Here is a 25,403-nt window from a genome sequence, read left to right on the forward strand (position 1 = left end):
AGCTTTTGAGCTGCATCCTAAACTGATATTTCTGTACCGTGGCTTCTAAGGACTTGTGTAGATTCACAAAAGTGGAATTGAATGCATATATAACGCAGTCTATAATGCTTACCCTTAGGACTACAGTGGATTTAGATCATAAAAATTTAGCTTGTCTTAACAAATTAATTATTTTACAGACATCTAAAAATATTAGCCCATTTTCAGCTGTTAGGGAATATCATCCTCTAATCAGTGATCAAAACTTGCTGTGAAGTAAATGCATTTAATTGACCAAATAAAGGAGCAGTAATTCTTAAAACTTCTTTCTAGATGAGTGCTATTGAATGGTCTCATGAAATTGGAATGAAAAGGCACTTATAGAAGTGGGAGTCTAAGAAAATCAGTGAGGAAGCAACACAGGTAAGACCCTTAAGAAGAAATAAGATCCAGGAAAGAGAAAGAATTATATCACATGCTTGCAGCAGCAAGTTTGACAGACTTCACTAAAGGGTGCCATGCTTACAAGGAGAATACAAATTCTCTTCTTGTACTTGATGGGGAGGCCAAATTAATATAGTTTTTTTTCAAACATCATCATTAGAGAAAACTCAATGTTGGTGTCTATATTATTGTTTTCTAATTGCTACACAAATTACTGTAAGAAGGCAATAGAGCAGCATCAGCATCAGGAGGTTCCTAACAGGATGACCTAGAAGCCAAGACACACTAGACCACAGAATGAGCTCCTCTAGAAGAAAAATAGAAGAGAATTGCAGTTCATCTCATAATTCTAATGCTGTAATACTAATTGCTGCTAATTAGGCATGTAACTTCATACTGGAAAAACGCAAAGCGGTAACTTTATTTAAGAGACAGTCCTACATGGATTGAAAAAGCTCCTGTCAACAACTCTGGACACCTGTACCAAGCTCATTTATTGCCTAATTAAATATTAACATGTCCTGATAGAATCTGTGATATAATTTTAATTACTGTTTTCTCACAGGGAAGCCATATAATCAATGTATTTCTAGCTGTTCCTAGAGGCTGTTTTGTTAAACTCCATTAGTAAACTGTGAACTATCACTAAAATATTTTCATCCAGATTTCTTTAAGTAAATCAAGACTATTATATTCTCATAGGAGGAAGGGAGACTAGATGCCTTCCTTCAGGGAAAAAATATATGATTTCTTCAAGAATAAAAATGTTTTAACTACAATCCTATTTAAAGACTTGCTAAAATTCTTGCATAAAGAATCAACATCAGGGGTTACAGATCACCAAAGTTACATTTAAATTTATATATAATCCAAAATATTTTTTATTGCTGGATTGATTAATTAGAATGAGAGTCACATTACTTCCTTCAAGCATGTATTTAAATTTTCTGCTGGGGATGAATTGCAAATATTGAGGTATGTCTTGAACCTACTTACGTATTTGCTTTTTCCATTTGGATTAAGAATGTTAAATACTACAAGCATTGATTAACAGTACTGTGTATTTAGGGGTCAGAAATGTTAGGAAACAATACCAATTCTATTTGGTTGCTGTTTAAATAGTTAGGTATATAACTCTAAAAGTGTCAGTCCTCCAGATAACACTAAATAATTTCAAGTTGTAGGAAAAAAGGTATAGGGAAAGTGGAAGTATTTAAAGGACTATTTTCCTTTACAGTCCAATGATAATCTAACCACAGATTACTACTTTGATAACTGAGCTCTTGAACATTAACTTTGTTTTAAACATATTCCTTCTATCTTCTTCTATGTAAAAGTCCTCTGGAAGTCAAAGGGTCTTTTGTAAGATCAGGGATTTCAAGGATAAGCCACATTCTCAGAGCCTGATTATACAGAGATCTGGATAACATAATCATGAGGATAAACAAACCATGAAAATATCAGCCCCTGTGAATTTTAACTCAGCATTTTAACATTTTGTAAGAGATTCAGACCCATTTTAATTCAGCACTACATTTTATAGAGGATCTTTAAAATAGATTTTCATTTTTACTGGAGATTTCCTCTACCTAGAAATTCTTAAAAAAGCCCAAGCATTTTCCTTTTTGTATTGGCTATGAGAGTAAGGACACATGTAAGAGTATTGCATGGCAACTGTTAGATTTTATGTTCCCAGACAAAAAAAAGGTAGTTGAAATACTTTTCAGAACAGATTTGGGCTAAATAAAGGCAAATCAAATAACTGACAACATTCTTTCAAAATTACTTTTCTATGAATCAACTTGCAAGGCATCTCAAACTTTGCACTGCAAATTAAACTATCATACTAAATTAGTTACCATTTTTGTAACGACTAGCAGGTTTTTTCTGATTCCTGCCATCATGGAACAAACTCTGCTGGCATATTTTGATTGATTAGAACACTGTACTTCTCTGGCAGGACAGCTCATATGGAACCTGGGATAGGATGCATACATCCCAGTAAGAGCATTTGGGAATGCAAACCCTGGATGGAGCAGGCTCAGGAAGGGTAGAAGCAGCATGCCCACGTCTGTCGTCAGGAGATCTGAGCTCCTCTGAGAGCACCGCCTGATCATCGTCAGTCAGCATGAGGGGCACCACACACGGGCTCAATAATCTAGACAGAGATGGCTTTTTCCACTTGAGAGCTTCAAAGTGGAGATTTCCAGCCTGATGGCTGATTCTGCTTTTCCAGACTGAGCTCTTAATAAACATTCAGTGTTTGCAGATGTTATGCCCTCTCTGACAGGCAGAAATCCATACAGAGAAGTGCTGAAGTGCACAAAGAATGTTTATGCCAAAAGACAAGCCCTCTTTCCCATCTGCTTGTGGCAGACACTGAAGCCCCATCTCAAGTCTGGTTTTCCTCTACATTCACCTGAAGTTCTCATAGCAGTAGCTTGGCCAAATGCCCATTTTTAAATGCCCATGAAAAATGACACATTGTATTGGCTTTTAAAAATACACCCTGTGGGACATAAAGCAAATTTAATAAAGCAAAAAGATCAAAGCTCATTAAAATATTCTTGTAAGAACTGAAAGCAGCCATGATACATGGAAATTCCTAGCAGGACCATTCTCCTGTTTACCATCAAGAGAAAACATTATTCTAAGCTAAGCATGCCCTCTCTCACTAAATGTATACCAGGCCCCAAACCCCAGCCCTCTCTGGAGTCATTGCTCAGGTCTGTCAGCTAAGTAAATATGCTCATCAGAGGATCTAGCAGCACACACAGATAAGGTAGATATGAAGTCCATTTCTCTTGAAATCAATAGGAAGTTGGCTTTTAGACACTATAATTGAGTCGGGGTTTCATTTGGGAATCTCTGGTAGATGTTCCCACTATTACTGTCACAGGGGTGCAAGAAAGTATACGACAGCTGTGGCTGGATCTCTGGCACCATTATTGGCACAGACAGCTGAGACCTGGTCCAAAAGACTTACCTTACATGCTCAAACCTGGAATACTAAGAGTAAATCTGTCCTGAGCTAGAGAGGGCAGCTTGACTTGTAGGCTTTCTGCTTATTCCAATAAAATATTGATTTAGAATTCGGCAAGGATTCAAAAGCTTCTGATGCTAAACACAAAAAGTCAGAGACAAAGATACTTAAGGAGGAAGCCCCACAAGTAGTCCTTGGTTTGGGATAATTATACTAGCGATAAATAGAATGTGGGGGCTGTCTTTGCCTCCTTTTTCCTATCATGGAACCACGGAATTTAAAGCACAGGTCACTGCAAAACGTCACTAAGAAATGGGATATACCCTTTGTTTCCACATGCCAGATCACAGGAGCAATCTCATTCCATGGGCAATGAAGCCAAGTTTGCATCAGGGCCAAGGAAAGCTCTGACACCCAGCGCAACCTCACACACCCAGGAATTACCGGGACTCTCCTCAGCCAAAGCTTATCTCTCCACATGGAGACTAATCTATACAGCACAGTCAATACTCACTTGATGGGCAAAACAATTAAGTATTTAGGCAGGTACAGACTGCATGTTTCTGGTTTTGGAGACATTAGGGGTCTGGATTTTTACACCTCTGCTACTTTAGACAACCTTCCCCTAGTGCAGCCAGTACAGAGCAGGGCAGATTTCTTTGCTGCACACCTAGAATAGGATGGATACAATGATTTTGTGCACACTCCAGTACAGCAGAAACTCACAGGATTTAAATGGGATTTTGTAAACTACAATGTAAAACACTGTAGGGCAGATCCCAAGAGGACCAACAAAATCTGGCAAATTCTTAACCTACACACACACAAACTAGTATGCCACACACCTTTTCCCAACTTATATTCATATATTTTAATTTTATTTAAACATATATGCCAAATATATGCATACTTGCCAAATAAATTGCATAACAACTTAATTTACATAATCCACACTTTAGTGAATTTGTTTTTGTTTTTGTACTCTTAAACCCATAGCCTCCTTAAGGGAAAAACCTGCTTAAAATCTGATTCACACCATTATTCTGTGATATTTAGTGTCATTAGTGTATTAATTCTTCTTAACCGGATCCATTCCTGCAATTAATTTAGTTTTCACAGTTCCCATCAACTCCAAAATTAATTCTAATATGGCTTCACTGCCAGATCTGAGCCTTACTGAAGTAATGCCTTTTTTTTTTTTTCTGTGATTCGAAGGGTTGTGCAAATGGCTAATTTCCTAAACATTGTACATGCACAACCACCAACACCCCAGCCCTTTGGGAATGAACTTGAGTTCTTTAAAGTGTCTTCTCTTTCACTACAGCCATTCTGTTCTGCAGTAGTGTAACAACCTATTTGTGAAAACACATGTATCTACTTCTTATTTACACATACTGGATTTTATACAATGAATTCACCTTGTTTTAATTATGCATCATTGCCAAGCGATACAGGAAACAGAGCTCTACCCATCTTGATTGTGAAAACTAGCATCTCAAAATTTTTTTCTTTTTAAAGTGGAGATAAGTTACTGCATTAAAAATAAATGAGGTATTTTTTGTCAGTTGATTGGACACCGAGTACACATAAGAAATCACCAAGAGCATTGTGTGCTGGTCTATGTGCTAACCCTGAGCTGCAGTTTATCTATTGCCTGCAATTCAGGAGACAATAAGGTATTTTACCCAATCAGCTGATCAGCTGAAGGAACTCAAAAGACTGAAACAGCTTTGAAATACACAGCCTTTTAGATATCAAATTACCTCTGGAACCCTCTACCCAGAAGTAACTCAAACAAAACCCATTTGAAATACTGCTTCAATATTCAAAAAAATCAATAATTTAAACCACAGGTTGAACATTTTTACTGCTTCCACAGCAGACTGTCGTTTTTTGAAATGAAAATTCTAACGGTACCAAAGGGGAAAGCTCCGGCCAGCCGAGATATGTGTGTGCAGGCGTGGATTGGCTGGCAATGCTGGCTTACTTTTCCTCCCCCAGTTACGTTTACATAAGATCTCTTAAAATAAACAACTCTCATTTCCACCACTTGGAAAAGAAATGTTTGTCTTTGTTGCACTTGATGTTACTGTCCCCGAGAGCTTGGCAGTATCAAGACACTTCACTGTAAATACATGAGCTGAATGCAAATACTACATCCTCAATTATGCTATTAAGTCATATTATTTTGTAACAGGCACTAACACTGGTTTTGACTATCAGCAAGCACAATGTGAATTCTGACTAATAGATAAAAAGCAGGAATAGGGGTGATGTTGTATTCCAACATTTACAGTAGGAGCAGGAAGCAGTTCAGTGCACGCTGCAAAGGCCAAAGAGGTATGGCTGTTCCACTGCCCATGATACCTGCTCCTTTAGGGAGAGAAATGGCTGGCTGGAAAAAGATTTCTTAAAAGACAAGGAACACACATAAGAAAGAGACCTAGTAGGAATGTGAACCCTTGAATAGGCTAGACATGGAGGATGTTGGACACAGAATCAAGTCTCTCCTCTGCATAAATTTAACCATCAGGTATATTTTTAGCAGAGCTTGAAATATGTCACTGTGCAGAAACTGTTATTTTTTTGATCATTTAAAATATCATTAAATCTTTGCACTCTCTGGAACTATTTTTTTTAAAATTTTGTTAAAGGAGGAATGTAAGAAACACAAAACACAACACCCAAAAAGCAATTAAATAAACATCACAAAACAGAGCTAATGTATCTGCAGGTATGTAAGTCCCAACACACAGTAAGAACAATTTTTGTTAGGGTAGCAAAGCATCACTTTTAGTATTGTAGAGAGGGGCATAAGAAAGAAGTCATGAGATTTATGGTCCTTTGTTTATCATTTTAGTACTTTACTCTCAAATATATTCTTACTCTCTGACATGTTTTTAGAACTTTCTCTAATCACAGTGTTAAAATAGAAATGAAAATGTAAATTATATTATGAAAGTAAAGTTGCTCAAGTAAAAAAACCTATGTATTTGTATATAGACAGTATTATTGTGAAGTGAAAATTAAATCTGAATTTCTGTTTCTAGAAAAAAGAAATTATTGTATACTACTATGAATGTTCTTGCTGATAGACCTGTTCAAGTTTAACCAAGATAGATGCAGATTTTTAGCCTAGAATAAGCAATTATGGACATTTAACCATTTAAGAAATGTGACACTCAAAAATATATACTCCAAAAAATTTGGACATGGATTCCAATATTCTGTTCTTCTAAAAGGCACAAAAAATTCCTGGCTATCAAACAAAAAACTCCACAAATATCAAGAGAGAAATTAATCTGAGTTTGAATACATCCAGAATATAAGATTTTATTTATGTGTTTGAGACCTGTGTTACCTCCACGTGAAATCACCTACTTCAGGTAATCCTGTCAGTCTTTAAAATATACCTCCTACACAAGAGTAGCAATCAACTGACCTTCTGAGAACAGTTCTTGGCAGCAGTATAAACTTAAACAGAATAATAAAAATCCAGTAGCAACAAGAAACCCAATATTCATCTTTTCCTCAATTCTTACAAAGTTAGGAAAGAAAAATAAGCTCAAGTTTCTGCTGTACTTAAGGGATTTGGGCTGTTACAGATCACCCTGGGTAGGAGCTCTAAGCACATGCAATAAGTGGGTTCTGTGAACTGCCAGCATCTCCTTCTGCTCCACCCCAGTGCCCCCGAAACAGGCAGCACAGGCTGGGGGCAGTTTTGATTCCCTTGGCAGAATTCAAGCCACAAAGTTCATCATCACTGACAATATTTGGATGGATTTAAGACCCAGTCCAATATGGCACAGGCTGGCAGTAGGTTAATTTTGAAATACAAAGCATGGATACTCATGGCAAAGCTTGTGTTCAGAAAATAAAAGGGGTGTAGGCTGCTGGCTCTTATCTGTTGTTGCAGCTACAGCCTGGAATGGAACTGCATCCCTCAGCCGGAAGGACTGATAATTCTCTTGCTGTAGCCTCTGGATGTTTCCTCTAACGATCCCAGCATCACTCCTATCTTGTCTGGATTGACTTTTGCTCAGCATGCTTTCAACCATGCCCCAGTCTCCCACAAACACTTGAACAATGCAATCAGCTGCTCCAGCTAAATCAGCTGAGAGTTATAAAGCTGAGTATTGAAAACACTTCAATCAATGCCACTTTACTAAACTTTCTCTATGGCTTGATATACAGATTAAATAAAAGGGTGCAAACAGGAACCCTCCTGAACTACACAGGGAGAGAAGCATCGCAGGCAATAAAGCTGAACAGAAAGCCGACACGGCGCTCCTCTCACTCCATTGTTTGAGCATGAGGCTTGACAATGGACCAGCAAGATGCTTTGGGACAGACTGCATTAGGGACATTCGGGTAATGTTTCCAATTTTTACAGATTCCACAGACATATCAGATATTGCATATGAGAAAAATTGGTAGGTTTAAAACAAATTATTTCTAATATAACTTGGCTATTGATGATTAACAGCAGCATTGTTGCCATACAATTTTTATTACATATTGTCATGTTGCAATAGGGCTTTACACATATACATTTACTATACCATGTGAATTACTAGAAACATGCTTTTCTAGGTTTATATGATTTATTAAAGCATAAATCATAATAGCATGTGCCAGAAATTCCTTTAGAAGGATATAATAAGGTAACAATTATCCTCTGAACTCCCTTCTTTGTCTTCAGAGAATAAAATGCATTAGAATGTATCCATTTGCTGCCCCATGACAGAAAATGAAAGCAACTATGATGATTGCACTGTATGCTTTCAGTTCCTGCAGTTGGCTGGTGAAGTGAGCTTTGCTCTGAATATGCTGTCAGAGGAAAAACCAATAGTTTCTGCAATACTTTTAAAGAATAAACCTTAAAAACAGTAAGACAAAATTAATTGAAGAAGTTTTTTTTACATATGTGCAGATGGATGTGGAAAAATCCTACATATAAATATTAAATGTAAATTTAAAGTATGTTTTATTTGAAAGAAAATTATGTACACAGGGCCTCCCTGTATAGTTTTGGCTTGAATCAATGTACTTCACCTTTTTAGTTTTATGCAACAATTCACAGGATCTGATTCAGGGGAATTGTAGCATTTTCTTCTGTGGCAATATACACTGAGGAGCAACATTACAAGTATTGTTAAAATTCCCCTCAGAGAAGGTTTAATGCCTTTTAGATTAGCCTGTAAGTGTTTGGAGTCCTGTGATGACTGGCAAAGTGAGAATGCTCCTAATGTACCATGATTTTACCCAATTATTTTTGAAGGAAAAATCATAAACTAACATTCACTACATAGAAGGTGCTACATTAAGGCATTATTAACTGTGCAGGTAAGTAGAAGCAGCAAGATCACAGGATAAAATTTGCTTTATTAATTCAAAGAAAGTCTAATTTAATCTTTCCAATTTTGATTGTTTTAAAATTATGTTTCTATGGAAGAAGAAACGTACGTGTGGTTTGAATTTAAAAGAAAAAAAAAAAAGAAAACCAAGTTTCAGCAGCAATCCAGAATTCACTTAATTTTTCTTTTTCTTCCAGAAAGACACTTATATGCCCAAACCACGTAACCCAAATGCTTACTTAGGAGTAAAACGATGTGGAGCTCTGAAACAAATGTGATTTCCAGAAATTAAGGTGGATATTGTTTCACTTTGCTCAAGTGACATCAAAACATTCTTAACAAATAAGTACCTATATACATGCACACTTTGGTTTAGCTCACAAGATACAAAGAGCTATTTTGTTCATGGATTTTGCAGATGTGTAACTCAAAATTAACCCACAGTGTCATACGAAGACCAAATCATGTGTTGTGCAATTCTGACTCTGCAGGATATTTACCTTTGTAATGAACTTCAAGAAAGTCCACATACCACGTCATTTTACTGAATGAAAAATTTAAGTCACAACAAACTCATGCTTGGCTGAATTTGATGTCTGTACTCCTGCCTAGGTTCTCTCTGCTTAATATTCCTGACCTTTTCCATTGGTTTTGGGTCAGAATCTGGAATCTAGATTTTCATTAATGATATTATAGTTATGCACAGCATGCACATATTTTACTCAGAACACCATTATGACCTGCTCATACTCTGTCACATTTAGGGATGGACACGATGCCAATTAAAGTGCATTCAGAATGCCACACATGATGGTTATGATGGCTGGCAAGCATCCTTATTAACAAGTATTCTTTTTCAACAACAACATACATACAGCAGTTCCCTGGAAAAAGGATCATTTTGGGACTCCACTAAATACATCACAATACCATAATTACTGCTATGGTCAAGTCACACAGTTTGGTGAAGTTCTGTACATGAGAATTTTGATACCCTGTGTTTATCTAAAGTTCAAACTGACTAAAATAAAAGAGCACACGTCACTGCTTTTCTAATATTACATGCTTAAGCCTTATTTTATTTACAGCTTCCAGCAGCTCTCAGCTCGATTCCTCGTTGTGCTGGCTGCCACGTAGCTGGAGAAGGCTAACAAACCCCTGCGTGTTCACATGACAACCTTTGTGCAAACGCATCCTTATTCTGTCATCTACTGGCAGCCTGCTTCCCAGCCATGGTCTCTGCCAGTCCTTACCAGTTTGCCAATTACACAAGCTGCTTCCCAGACATCAGACAAAAATTCCATAAGACTGCTGTGCGAGCGTACCCTAATTAACCATCAGCTTAATTAGACAATTTACTGTGTAATTAGCAGGCAATTAGTCAACACCTCTCAGATCTTATTGACTGCTGTGACAGCCTTCCTTAGTCTACACATTCCCATACGCTTCCACCACCGTGATCCCAGCCCTATCCTGTACAACAGCAACCCTTGCAAGGGAAGGGAAATCATATTACATAACAAGGGAAGAGGGAGAAAAATCAATATATAGCCTGTTCATTTATTGAACTGTCTTCTAGCCAAGACTTTGTTTTCTCTAGGAGTAGAAGGTCAGCTGCTAACAAAGAAACGTTCAGCTATAGCATTAGCTTATGTCTTTTTCATTTGTAATGTGGTTAAGGAATTTAATTTTTTTCCTCTTATACTGCACTAAATCAAAGAAGTCAGGCAAGCAGAAGTTAAAGAAAAAAAAATAAAACTTACTAACATATTGTAAGTTTAAATATATGTTCTAGAACATTGAAAAGGTGGTGATAGCTGCTTTTGAGACCAATGAGCTTGCATTGTAATTAACTGCTTCATAGTCTAAAATGCACCAGGAAAGCAAAAATGAAGTATAAAATGTCAATAGTCAATAATAATTAAATAGCATTAGTGTAATTCAGTAGAAATCATTTTTGAAGCAGTATCAAGTCCTCCACACAAATCTAAAGTTGTATGTCTTTATAATACAAGATTGTATTATAAGTACAATTGAAGACTAATATAAAATGAATATTAAGGGATTCCTAAAAATGTGTGTTCCTTTTTCTACAGACTGAAAATTGGATTTTGCAATTAGCATTGACAAGAGCTTTTTAGATAATTCTTAAAGTAGAAATTCCAAAGTTCACAGAATGGATACACTTGTGTCCTCCTGGAACTAACTCTAGATGATTTATTCACAAAAATCATAGACTACCTGACTGAAGGATAAAATCCCACAATCACTATTGTAGTTTAAAAAAAATAGATAATTCTGTATCTCAAATAATGATAAGAAACGTTATATAGAATACATTCACATACATATTTGGATTAGTAATAGGTATTTTAGCATAAGAACCTGTCAGTTTCTTTAAACATATGGGGCTTCATTCTGCTTTTGCAACAATGTCAATCAGGAGTAAATGCAATTATATCACCACGAGATTCAAAAATCAGCTTTTTGCTTTCTTAACTTCTTGTGTAGGCAAATCAGATGTTGAACACAGCCTTATCCTTTTAATTTACCAAGTGGGAACTCAAGACCTGAGATAACTCAAACACTTAAAGGGAAGTGTATCACCTGTACATAGAAGCTACAGTGGAATAACCAAAAATTCCTTGAAAAATGATTAAGCTAAACCCTGTAAACTCAGGTGTGGAAACAATGCCTGTTCAGAGATAGTCACATAATTTCATCTAATGCCTGCAAAATTCTTAACACGAGATGTACAGCACCATATACATGCTTGACACCAATCTCAGCATCCCCGTAGAGTCAATCTGGGCCCACATTTCTGCAAACATCGTGCAAAACCACACGGTCCAGCCAGGAATCCTGGGGAACAGCTGCTGCATGACGTGCTTCAGGTCTCCCCAACCTGTGGTGCAGAGCACAGAAGCAGCCACCCCACAGCCAGGGGGCACGGGGGGGACACAAAGGGTCACCCCGGATTTGCAGAAGCCAGCCTTTGGCCACAGCAGTGGATGCAGACCTCAGCAAAAACACTCAACTGTAAATCAGAGCAACTGAATCATAACAACCGCTTTTCCTTTATTCCACTTCAGTATCTCAGCAAGCCTAGACTGGAGTCTAGATGGTATTTTGGATTTATTTTTATAATTAGAATGTGGAAATGAGCAAAAAATCCTGAATTCTAACACATGCACTTAATCAAATGGGGAGAATCAAAAAGCCAATGACTTGACAGAAGGGAAACTTCTGAATTCTATATTGACAAGATAAGGATTTAATTTTTTCCTGAATGTCTGTGGTTAGCTATTAAAGTGCATCATAACAATTTCAAAAAATAGGGAAGTTTGTAATTAATGATGAAATGCAGAAATGTTAAGTATGGCTTTATGCTTTGATTGTCTTAGGTATGCTGTAAATATAACTATTAAGAAAAATATCCTACAATCTTTTCTAATGAATTATAAAATATATTAATGCCACTTAAGAAAGTTAAATGCAGTTGGCTGGCATAAAATGAAAGTTTTGCAACAAATCTGAATTGAGAATGGAAAATATGTGAAAATTCTAAATTTCTGAATTACACTTGCTAATTTCTAGCTTACGTTCAAACTGCCTCTTTAGCTGAATTCTTTCCAGACAAAAAATTATGTTAATCATTTTCAAGATCACCAACAACCTTCCAAGGACATACAAAGCAACCACAGAAAAACGTAGCTGAATGGTATTTTACACAAGTATGTTACATATTTGCTTTTTAGAATCCTGTTTATTCAGGATGTGATATTCAAAAACATTGAGTACTCCAGATACAGCCAACTGCAGATCCTGCAGTTTTGGAAAATCATGCATGTGTGCTCTCCTTGTCTCTCTCTTGATAAATATTTGCAGGTATTTTCAGAAGAATGAGGTAAATAAAGCAAAATGAGTAAAGAGCAAAGCAGCATCTCCAGGATAAAAAGAAATACTGTTCTGACTTTTAACCAGCGTAAAATTTGCATCCATTTTGTTTGACCGGCTGGGTAATAGTCGCATTATGAACAGAAATTATGTCCTCATGCAAGTACTGGTCACTATTAAAACAGTACATAATATGCTGAGAAGGAATGAGCACTCCTAATTTTGGAAGCTATTTTTTATATAAAGGCTTATGTAGCAAAATACTCAGTGTTGCAGTCTGTATGCTCTTTCAGAATTACACTTGAACTGCTCCTCAGTTATGCCAATCTAAGTTTCACTATGTTTCACTATAATACACAACAGTTTTCAGATTAAAAAATTCCTTAAAGACTGATTTATAAATCTTTTATACATAAGCTGCCTGAAATATTCAAGGTCAAGATTAATGTTCACACTTACACTTTGTATATGTATATGCACTCTGGCTATACTGTTTTAAACCAGACTCCAGAACAAAAAGACTGGAAAAAGAAACAATCTCTAAATACTGTGTAAAAAGTCTCCAGATGAACAGAAACCAAATACTTTAGACATAACTGAGAATCCTGCAGCCTACCAAGAACCAGTTTTAGACATGTATCTGGTTTTATCTTTGCTGGCCAGCTTTGTGTGCAGCTCTGAGGAAGGTAAGCCATTGCCATCTCAGACTTTGTGGGACTTATGCCACGAGCTCAAGGCATAAGGCATAAAAGTTCCAGCCACACTCACTCTGCTCCATGAGGGTGAATGGCATAAAAAGCAATAACATGGGAAGAAAAGTGCTGATCCTCTGTTTGTAAAAATCCATCCTTCAGCACAGATGAGGTTTACTGACTCAAAGTGCAACGCCCCTGCATGACAGATCCCTCTGTCTTCCACTGATGAACTGTCACATTGTGCTCCACGCCTTGAGATAACAGACTTCTCCATGAGAGACTCCGTGCAGAAAAGAGACTCCCACTGCAGAAGAAGTGCAGCATTTCTGTGATATTTAATGCTACACAAACTGTGGGACTAAGCATTCCCCCAGAGGTTGAATTTTTTTTTTTCACAAACTTGTAGGAAGTTTTTCATTTCCAAAGTAGTAAACACAATCACAGAGAGAGAAACTTTTTACGGATTGTTGTTAAACTCTTGCTTTAAAAATGCAGTTCGCATTTGAAATATTAATTGGCCATATTTCATTAAGTGGCCAAAATAACCAGAATTACTCATGGCAAAACCAGATTTTTTAATGGTCCAAAGTGCCTCACTTGCAAATTCACTGGTATCAAGATGCATGCCTGCACATGTTTAAGGTGGGCATCTACCTGGTGCAGACTTCAGCTGTGGTAGGAAAGATCTTGGCTTTTGTTAAAGCTCTCAGGTCTGGGATCTTTGGTCTCTCTTTCACTATGTTCAAGCTGTGCTACATCTCTCCAGATGGATTCTGCCATGGTGAAAAAACGCCAAACCCCTACATCACCAGGGGTGCAGACTGAGGGAAAAGAATGGTTAAATGCAGTCCTTTCTAGTTCCTAGGACAGCAATTTTGAAGGTTTTGAAGTTATTTGAATACAAAGAAGTCTCCAGCCTTCTTTAAATGGGGTAGGATAAAACTAAGTAGAGAGATGAAATCTGATCCTTAAGTTGAACACATCAGAGAAACAGTTTTTCTCAGGGAAAAAGGAGGAAAGTTTTTTTCCTGCTACTTAGATTCACAGAATTATTTGTTCCTTATTTATAGCTAAATAACACATTTTCTATAAAAAAAAAGGCATTACTACAGCATTTTAAAAGATAATAATTACATTCCATAGCACTTTTGTAGCATAGCCTTTTACCTCTCCTGTTAAACGTCGCTGAATTTGTGCACTGATCTAAAAATACAAAAATTATGAAACAAAGACCATATTTCTTATTAAAATTCTTTCAGAAATATTAAACAAAATGAAGGATATAACTCCAAAGATACGAAAACCAATAATAATAATTTAAAAACTTGTAAAACAAGAAAATAATTAAACTTGAGAGTGTTGTGTGCTAAGGAATCCCATAAAATGATAATTTTTCTATTCAAAAATGTAGTTAATAAAAGTTGTCTAATGCTGTTTAGTAGAAAGGCAAACAGTCCCTTTTATATTTGACATTAACAATCTGATCATTTGTCTCCCCAAAGAAAGCCCATACAGCTTTCATACAGACCACACAATAAAGAATAGTAATATTTCTGTTTACTGAGATATCAACTGGCATTTCGTTGCAAGTCAATGGTCTATCTTTGCTACAGCATACCAGACCTCAATCTGGCATCTACAAATGTCAAGAGTATAAAAAAAAAATTATAGGATGGAAATCAAAAGCATGTTCTAAATTCCTAAAAACCAAACAGAGTTCACCTAGACATATTTGCTGCAGAAATCAGTACAATATTCAGCTGTCAATCTTTAAAAACAATGAGGGAGCGATGCTGTCAGTAGGACAGGATAATAACATTTCAAGCAGATGTTCAGGCGGGGCTCTAATTCTCACTGAACTCCCTTGGTAAGCATTTAATTTCTTTATCATATGCAAGCTAGGCAAATTGTACTTCATCAAAACTGTATTGTGAAATATTAATATTTCATATTATAGCAAAACTCCATAGAATAACCTTTGTCATATTAAGAACATCAGAATTTCAAATGTCATGGTTCTGCATTTTAATGCATCTTAAATAGCTTTTTGGCTTGGCACCATAAATTATAACTAGTTTAATCTAAATTACTATGCTGTAATATCATACAAAAATATACATTTTGTAATACAGATTCACTTCTGTGAAATACTAATGTTATGGAAAACAATGCATCATTGTACTATGATTTTTTACCACCTTCAATTATGAAGTGAGATGCACACAGTGCAAATGTACAGAGAAAGAGCTAGCTGGAGCCTGCATATGTATATTGTAATAACAGCACATAGAAATGTAATATATACTGGGCAAATTTATTAATTCTCTGTCAGCAATCATCTTTATTTAGAAATGGTTCTGAAAATGTATTGTAAAATCTACATCTGTAAACTGCATAAACATATATTACAGCTAGAAAGTTTCCTCCGCTATGGTTTAGTTCAGATTTAATCTCATTTTAATTGTAGCTTGTTTTTAAAATCATCCACACAACTTGCTCCATACGTAATGAAAAAAAAAAAAAGATTAAAAATGAAGTTAGTCTGCATGTTGATTTCTGCTGGTTCTCATAATAAAGGCAACTGTTTCTGCATTATTGAAAGCGACAGCATCACAAATCAATGCATATCACAATAAAATAAAGACAGATGTATCTGATTAATTAGAATTAAATTTTAGAAGTGAAGGAAGCATCTAAAAATCAAAGCAAACATTTCTGCTAACCCAGTTGTTTTTTTATCTTTCTAAACAGCCCATACAATGCACTAAAAGAACAACAAAGCCTGAATTCAGCCGATAAAACCCTAATTTCTGCTCTAAACTCCTCACTGTGGTAGTGGATATGGCACAGGGATGTACACACCTCATATAACCTTTGATTTATTTTGATACTATGTTTATACAAACTTTCTGATTACAGGTTTTAATACAAATTTTGTGTTCTAAACAATACTCACTAATAAATTCTTAGAAAATAATCCAGCTTACTATAAAATTTCTCCTAAAACCCTCCCACTTACAGTTATATGTCTAATGAATGCAGTATGTGTCATTCTGCGTGTAGTTTTCTGTTCATCTAAGCTCTAAAAGAGGTAATAATTGGTATCCATTTATTGTGGACTATATAATATGCAGCTCCCCCATTTCCCTTCAATACCTTGCAAACAGAATTTACAAATAACATTGCTGCATACAGTTATCTGAACAAGACAGAAATACTATTTGAACCAACAGAGCAATGAGCTATTGATCCTGCAGTCAAAAAGGGAAGGCATGAATGTAGAAAAATGTGTGTGAAAAGACACTTCTATTCTGCTACCATTTGTCTTTCCTAGTGATTGTCCATTTCAAAAGCAGTTATTCCCTTTTCTGGAAGAAATCAAATCTAGTTGATACTAAAGCAGCTGTGCAAAGACTTTTAATTCAATAAATAAAATTCTACAAGTCGCCATCTCCCTCCCAGATACCATCAGACACATACAGAGGCGGTCCCCTACGATTAATATTTACTCTATACTAATATCTAGCACTTTCTAAAGTATGTAGAGTGCAGTATATTTCAAAGTATAAACACCCTGAAGGAATTTCAGCTATTCCTTACGTTAGCTGTTTTGTAGGTTTTAACAATAGTATAGTAGTATGCAAGAAAAAAATTTGCTGAATCACTCCCAGTTGAAATAATTACCCTAGAAAAAGAAAATGCTACAAAGGTTGTCATGAAGACAATTATGAGCAAGGTACGTGGGTGTTTAAAAAGGGAGCGAGCACGGCACCAAACAGTGTGCTCTGTGCTAACTCCTTCTGGGCAGCATGTGAAGCTTTCAAGGTGAGGCCAAGATACATGAGCATTAGAAAGACTAGGGGAGTAAATTATGGTCCAGAGGCTGAACTCCAGCACTGTTACCCAACAGCTCCTCTGTACAAGGCAGTACATGGGCTGCAGGGATCCCTGGCCCTGTGTTTTAGAGGAGCTTTCTGTGCTAGATGATGGAAGAGAGAAAAGGAGAAGTAGCTCATATGGAATAAATCCTGTGTCTTATGAGAATTACAGTCACACCATAGTTAATGTATGGAAATTTGTGATTGGGCTGTGGATGCTTTTCAACACCATTTATGATTGGGTACATATTTTCATTTCATTCATATTTAGCCTGCATCAGTCCCTTTCACTGAAGTGCCAAAGGATGCGCATGGTAAACAGGGAATTCACTGGTTTGCTCTATCAGTATCTGAACACAGTGGCAAATTCAGTCATTGGTTCTAGAAAAGGGAGAATTTCTGCCGCTAAGTTCTCCATGGCCACACAGGCAGGTTATGCTTGGCAAATCAGAATGAAGCCCATCAGTTAAGTTTTATCAGGACAGATAAAATGAGGACACAAGAGAAGAGCACAGAATCCTACTTGCACCACATACAATCAAGGCTGAAGTGGAAAAGTTTCAGCTGCCAATAACTGCATCTAGCAAGCTATCTACCTTCCCAGAAGCTCTTCCACTCTTGGGAACTGTTCTGTCTGGGGAGCTGCTCCCCCTCCTCCCTCCAACTCCGCAGGCTTAGATCAGGAAATCTTTGCTCTTGATCCTGCTGCGTAGTTTGCTTTGACTAGCTGACAGGGCAGGACAGCTCAGTCTGAAATCCCCACCGTTGGTATCACAGATCAAGAGAGCATTCTGCTCCCTGCTGAAAACTGTACAAGATTTATGTCTACATAATCAGAAGCTAAATTAGCAAAAAAAATCAGCATATTATGGCAACTCTCTACAACCACTTGTTCTAGCATTAAGTCAACAAGAGCAGTCTTTCCATATAAGAGCTGCAGTACCCTACTGAGCTTTTTTTCCAATTTGAAATAACTATTTTTGAAGTATTAAGTACCATGTTACTCTGATAAATAAAAGCAATTTTGCTTCTGCAGCACCTCTCAGCCAAGCATCTCAAATCATGCCAGAAACATACCTGTGGGAAGTGCAATACTAGGAAGAACACAGTAACAGAAAAACTAGGCAGCACTTGGGTGGGACACTGTTCTATTAGACACAACACAAATCAGTATCAGAATATTAGAATGAAGTTTAAGCAGAAATAACAATCACTGAACTAGAATTCAGTAGATAACACTTTTCTTAGTTTACTAACTTAAATAATAACTGCAATATTATATTGCAACAAATACTTAAAAAAAACCTTGAAATATCTTCATCTGAGTCACACCTCCAGAGCATGGCATCCAGTGGAACACTTTGCAGTCGCCATTTCAGAAATGACTCAGAGTCTGCTGCTTAGTATAGCACCAACATCACTTCCTACAACATTATGTCTTTCCTCCTGAACTCCCACCCAAGCTGGAACTCAGCCTGTGTCTATTTAGCTCTCAAGATGCACAGTAATCAACGTGCAGTCTGGCAGAACTGCCAGCATACCAGCAATAAAACTGTTAAAAAAATAAATCTCAGTACTTGCTACGGGTTGGCTGTAGTCTAGGCACTGAATAATTACAGCTGATGGTATGTTATACATGTAAGTCAGTTGCAAACATACTTTAATGATATTTATGTCCTCAAAATTGTTGTAATAAGAAGCCCTGTGAAGTAGATTGGAATCTCCACATCTGCAATCCAGATAAACACTTACTCCCTCAGGGCTACTTCAGGTGTAAGAGACAGCAGAATCCAGCCTGACATATTTTACAGTATTCTGCAACAAACAGCATTTTGTCCTTAGACCTTCCCCATAATGGAGGGGCACCCACTATAGTTAATTTACCTATGGTATTTACCCATGGAAAGGTGGAAGAGGAACAAATCCACCTTCTCTGTTCTGCTCCATCCATCAGTACCCTTGTATATCCCCTCTCTGAACCAAGAATAAAAGGCCCTTGTATCCAAATTAAATTCAAAAGCTTTTTTCAGCCCACACTACTGTATGTTACTGGTTAACAATACATTGCTATTACTCACACTGTTGCTCAGGCCTATGTTAAAGGATTCACCTTTTCTTCCTCTCTCCACAAGTCAAACCATTTCTACATCTCCGCTCAAAACCTGTTTCTTTTCTCTGTGATCTGTTTATCAAAGCTATTATTTTCTTTCACTCTCTAAACTCCTTGCTCAGTCTCACTTCATCATTTTGAATGTAGCAAGAAGTTGCAATTCTGAATTCAAACAAGCAATTACACGCTTAAAACTACACAAAATGCTTTTTTTTAAGGTGCCACACTGAGCCATAGGCTTCAAGACTTAATTCTGACTCCTTCCTCCTCCACTACATGTTACTGAAGGTTGATGTCACCGTGTTCTTCTCTCCGTAGGCTTGGTTTTATGCTGCCTCCACCTTTCTCTTCTACTTCCCACCCAGCCTCCCCCTTGCAGCCACACGATCACATTGCAACTGCACCTCCAGTTCAATGGCTTATCTTGGCAGCCTCTGGCACAGAATCTGCCTTTCATGAGTTATGTGACAAAGCTGTTACTCATTCCCTTTACATTCTGATCCTTCACAGAAAACATTTTCACTGCAGTATTTTAAAAAACCAGTTTTTTCACTTAATCGTTGACTACTATTAGAAGTTGGGGCAATATAAGGGAAGAATGTAACAACAAACAGAACCAGAAATTTTGTCACTGCACTGTAGAAAGCTCACAGACTAGCTGAGCTACACAATTCATCATAACCATTCCCTGCTATTTTATGCTAGTTGGATATAACAGAGCCATTCCCCAAAGATTCAGATTTTTCAATTATACAAAGATATGGTTACATGCAAAATACACATGAAATATTAAAATATATTAAAATATTTCCTCACCTTATCCAGGGAGAATGTTTTAGTGACAGCAAAGCCCCATCCAGCTTCAAATGCTCTTCGAATCATTGAAGAACTAGTAGTAGGGGTTGCACTGGCAAGGCCAAAAGGATTTGGAAACTTTAGTCCAGCCATTTCTACACTGATATCCACTAAATCTATAGGAGTATAGAAGAGAGGTAGTTCTGGAACTGTAGAAACTGCAACACCATATAAGGACTGTAAAACAAGCAAACAAACAAACAACACTAAACCACTGAATATTTTTTTCTGACCTATTTTTATACAATGCATTATTAGTCCTGATAAGGGAATAATTAATATATAATAACCCAAAGTTTAAGTACTCTATTTTGTGTTCAGACTTACAAATCAGAAAAACATGCAAACACTCACCTATGTAACATCTTCAGCCAAACAGTCTTCATACTGAAATACTGAAATACTATGCTATGCTGGAAATAACACTGACAGTAACAAAAATAATGAAGAAAAATTTACTTTACATCCTGTACTGATAAGTCTGGTTCAGTCCAAAGGTTTGTTCAGCCTTTCTGAAGAGCCATCTCTATTCCCTACAGCAGTCCATAACAGTGAGATTGAAAAAACCCAGGGTATGCAGACAGACCCTTTCTAGTTCTCTTCTCAGGTGCCAATCTATAAAAAGTATAAGAAACTGTGAAAAACGAGGGAAAGCATCATGTGGAGGATCACTCAGCCCTAACTCTATGTATTCTGAACCTCTGAACCTTCTTCCCCTACTTTGAAAGATTTTTATACAGCCTACACAATGGCATACCAATGAAAAACTAATGTTTAGTTTATATTTAATTGTAGCAATATGAATATTCTTCAAGATAAAAAAAGTTAGTATCTAATTGCCATCAAAAACATCATATACATTACGGCTGTGCCACCACAGTTACTTTTGTTTTCATTTGAAAGAGTCTTTTCTCTGAAGAGTCAGTGAAAAGTATTTAATGTATATGTTGTATCTAAAAATATAAAAATTGCAGACAGAAAAGCTTTTTCCATATATGGATACCGAACAACATCCTGATCAGGCTGTGGTGGGTAGAATTTAAATCTTTGTTCACTCAAATGCTTGACTCAATAAAATCACAAAGAAACAAAGCAGAAACTTCTAACACAAAGAAGCCCTACACTGTCTGTGCTCCTAGTAAGTCACAGCTAAGAGCACAGCAGTTTCTTCTGTCTTTAAAAAGAAGACTTTTTTCATCAGGACAAAAAGAACCAGTACTTGAAGTTTGGGGAAGACTTTCTGCAGCAGACTAAAAACCTCAGCTACTCAGGAATTGCTGCCTTTTGGTTGTTTGGGGATTTTGGGTTGTTTTTTTTTTGTTGTTGTTGTTGTTGTTGTTTGGTTGATTTTTTGTTTTTGTTTGTTTCTAGGAACTTATTTAATCAATTTTTACCTGTGAAAACTAAAAAAGCGCAGGTGGAATGAGGAATTTTGTGTGCCTTTTGTTTCCTAGGCTGGTTTAAAACCTGAGAGTTTGTGCCTTTTTTGTTTTGGGATTGTGTGGATTCCCCTCACACTATTCTGATGCCAGATCTTTGAATCTTCAGACAAAAAGGATACATTTTGGGGCCAAATTTTCTGATGGCCTAAAAGCAGTGGAATTGTCCTAGCCTGAATGATATAAACCTGAATCGGTCCCTAACAGTGGACATTTTGAGAAAAGCTAATTTCTAAAGATCCCTAACACTTGAGACCCAACTGGCTTCAGTATCATGACCTCTCTCAGCTGAAGGCCAGTGCATTTACACTTCATAAAAAGCCAAATATGCCCCATTTTGTCCTCCCTGAGTGCTCACTGCTTCCTCCATGTCATACCCCACAGGGCTGTTTTTCTACACCAGGAGAATTTGAGTTCTTCCAAAACCAAACAGCTTGGCACTCCACATCTCAAAAGCTTTTGTTATCAGCAAAATAAAAAAAAAAAACAACTAAAAAAAAGGGGGGGGGGGGGGAGGGGAATGAATGCAAATTTTATCTTTTTAATCTTTTTCTTACTTTGAGTTTGATTTCATCCACTGCAAAATGTTTGCAATGCCAAACCAGAAAATCTCGGATCACACAACTCAAATTAAAGCATTTTTTAAATACTAGCACTTTTTGTCTCCTACATATCTGAAAGTGACAAAATCTGCTGATTTCAAAATCAGCAGAAATCAACACTGATATACTGAACTCTTACAATAAACTCTTTGATTTTCATTCTTGCAGAATGACATCAAAGAAAGGCTTAAGGAAAATTGTTTGGTCAACTCCACTCTGCGCACGTGTGAGCAATAAATCCAATTTTCTACTTTGAATTAATTTGCTATTCAGAATTGTTCAAATGTTCTCTGCGATTAGATTTCAGTCTGAGGATTGATCACAAACAATTCACAGCCTATACAACTGTGTCATTTGCTATAGACAAAGGGGCAGAGAGTGCTGAATATGAAGCTGAAGTTCCACTGTACTGTTTATTTGCCTAAGCAGGACAATTAAATCTCAAAAAGCTGTTCTTACCTAAAATGAATGCTGCTTGAAAGTGATTCTTAGTGACCTTTCTGTGGTAAAATAGAAAATATATCAAATCTGTGGTAAAATAGAAAATATATCCTATACAAGACAAAAAAAAAAAAAATCTTTATAAAGAAGGATTTCCCTGACATTGCACAAACAAATAGGAAAAGAAAGCCTGCAGCCAAGAGTATTTATAATAACTCTTCTCTTGATCTTCAGAAGTAGAGGACAAAAAGTGTGGTCCATTCTTCCTCTTAATTTGATACCAACCAGCTGAGCTACCAATATTACAGGTACTTCTTGCAATCATGACAATTTTTTGGAGACTGGAACAGGGCGGTGAAAAATCCCCAGCACATTGCAAGCAGTGGGTCTACTTCACCCTAAACAGAGTAAAGGATTGGCCTGAGGGCAAAAGCACAGGAGCTGCAATGCAGGGCTGAGAGACAGGAACTCAGCCTTAGACCTGATGCAATTTTTGACATTAATTTTCTTTAGATGGGGAAAATTCCTAACCAGAGTGATATGGTCTAACTACATTTTCTGGCCTTTAACAAAGATGGACTGTGAAAGCAAGTAGTTGTATTACTGTTATTTTTCACACAGAGCCTTCTCCACAAGTCCTAGCGCCTGGAAGAGCTTTCCTGAATGCTTCCATCTTACTCTGGCTTTCTCCATTTTGAAGTCTGATCTTAAAACATGTCTTTTCTCTCTTGCTTCTGCTATCCTCTCTCCATTAATTAACTTTGTGGTAAGTATGTTTATATTATTTAATACAATCTCTGAATGGTTGTGGTTGGAAAGACATGTGAGGACTTGTCTTGTCCAGCATCCTTGCTACAGCAGGTTTACTCAGGGCTCTGTCCACTTTGACAGAGATTTTCTAAGCTCCTTTCTGGCTTTCTCTCTCTGTAACAGACACACTGCTTATTCAGGGGCTAGTAACTAAATTACAAGGCTTCCTGAACCTGTCTTTAATTCACCTTTTTTGCAAATGGTGCTTTATTGCTGCCTGCTAGTGTTTCATACGTTGTTCTAGCTAAACAAAGGTACATTCATTTTTTTCTGCAGTTATCCTGAAAAAAAAAAGACAACATAACTAATGGCTTCAAATTCAAGCTTCCTGGGAACCTCTCAATTCTGGTATTGAGTATGAAATAATGCATATTCATGCATGCTCAAGGAATATATGAGAATGGTCAATCCTGATAAAGAATCAACACTATACCCTTCAGAGAGAAAGCCCATATATTTTCTGGCAGCAGAGGTAAAGAAAAAATAGAAAATATACAATTGTGGTTCAAAATAACACTGTGATATGCTTAAAATTCACCTTGAATAATGTCTTAGTGAAGTGCAATTTATATCAGTTGGGATGTAGGCCTCTGTTCTCTAAATGTATCATGTACATTTCAGTCTAGGAAAAATAAAAAAGAAACTTCCACAGTGGAAGGTTACAGTAAAGAAGAAAATAGATTTAAATAAATGAAAACTTACTGTGATTTAGAAAAAAAAAGTGACTTTTAAAGAGGGATTTTCGTGAGAAGCAAATGGCAGCTTTACTGTCATATATGGGAAAATAGCTCACAGGTAAGTGTATGAATAGAGCAGGAGTGAAGCATTACAACTGGCACAGTCATTCAAGACGAAAATACTGTAACTGTCTTTGCTCTCAAGATAGGCATAGAAAATTAAAAGTTAGTCCTGCAATAATTGTGAGTTACCCTGAATATTAAACTCTTATACTATTAAATCCATTCACTGCTCAAAAATAAATGAATGGTAACTGAGAACTAGAAGAGCACAGCAGCCTGCATTGCTTCTGCACAGGATCATGAAGTCACCGTTGGACAAAAAGCGAAGGCTTAAAATCCCCAAGCTAAATAAATCACTAAGATGATTTAACTGAAATTTTTATGTCATTCACGGAATAACAAAAGAAGTTTGAATTGTGAGAAAATGTGAGTAGTAGAAAGTCGGATGACTTGGGCTGATTCTGTTTGGATCTCTAAAGACTTGCAAGGAGTTGTTCTAGGAAGACTGACTGTATTTCCTAACAGGTTCTACTACAGCTATCCTTAGTTAGGCTTTGACCAGTCATGTTTATAGAAACTAACCTGACACAGCTGCAGGCAACAATTTTTGAGATGAACCTATGCCTCATATAGTGGGAGGAATATGTTAAGACACAGGAGATATTTAGGCAACTAATGATGGAAAGTTTCCAGCATAAGAGCAGCCAAGAAGCTTCTGTAAATAACTCTCAGTATTGAACATAAGGCATTTCTGCTGAAGAGTCCTGGAGTCTGGATCTCACGCCTGACTTGACCACGTGCCAGAGCTTGCAGTGACTGGAGTTTCAGGGCACATATCAGCCCCATCTGTTCATTTAGCCTTTTGCCTGGAGTAGGTTGGGATACAAGCAGCGTGCCTGCATTCTGCAAGTAGTCAGGATGGTGGGTTTGAGTTGCACTCTTTGACATTGTCTTGGACTAGTTGAGAAATCCTATGGAATAGTTTTATTTTGATGAAGACTGACTGCATCATTTATAGATCCTGGTGCTGAAATAGTCAGTGATTTTGGAAATGGCTACCTACTTCTTAACTAAAACAGAGTATCAATACATTTATTTAAAATTTAATGTGTACTTGATTCAGACACTCAGTTCACAGGATGTTTACCTGCTTTAGAATCTCACAGCAGAAAG

General features: G+C 36.8%; 1 protein-coding gene across 7 annotated transcripts in view; it reads right to left on the reverse strand.

Moving 5' to 3' along the window:
• The window catches only part of DPYD (dihydropyrimidine dehydrogenase), a 349,713-nt gene that overhangs the window by 140,621 nt on the left and 183,689 nt on the right, over positions 1-25,403 (reverse strand). For all 7 annotated transcript variants that reach the window (XM_085586539.1, XM_085586538.1, XM_085586535.1 and 4 more), the window contains one exon: positions 20,160-20,375. In XM_085586539.1, the coding sequence (XP_085442665.1) occupies positions 20,160-20,375 (216 nt within the window). The remainder of the gene's footprint in view (positions 1-20,159; positions 20,376-25,403) is intronic.

The sequence above is a fragment of the Lonchura striata genome, chromosome 8, assembly GCF_050655825.1.
Source record: "Lonchura striata isolate lonStrDom1 chromosome 8, ASM5065582v1, whole genome shotgun sequence".
Lineage (NCBI taxonomy): Eukaryota > Metazoa > Chordata > Aves > Passeriformes > Estrildidae > Lonchura > Lonchura striata.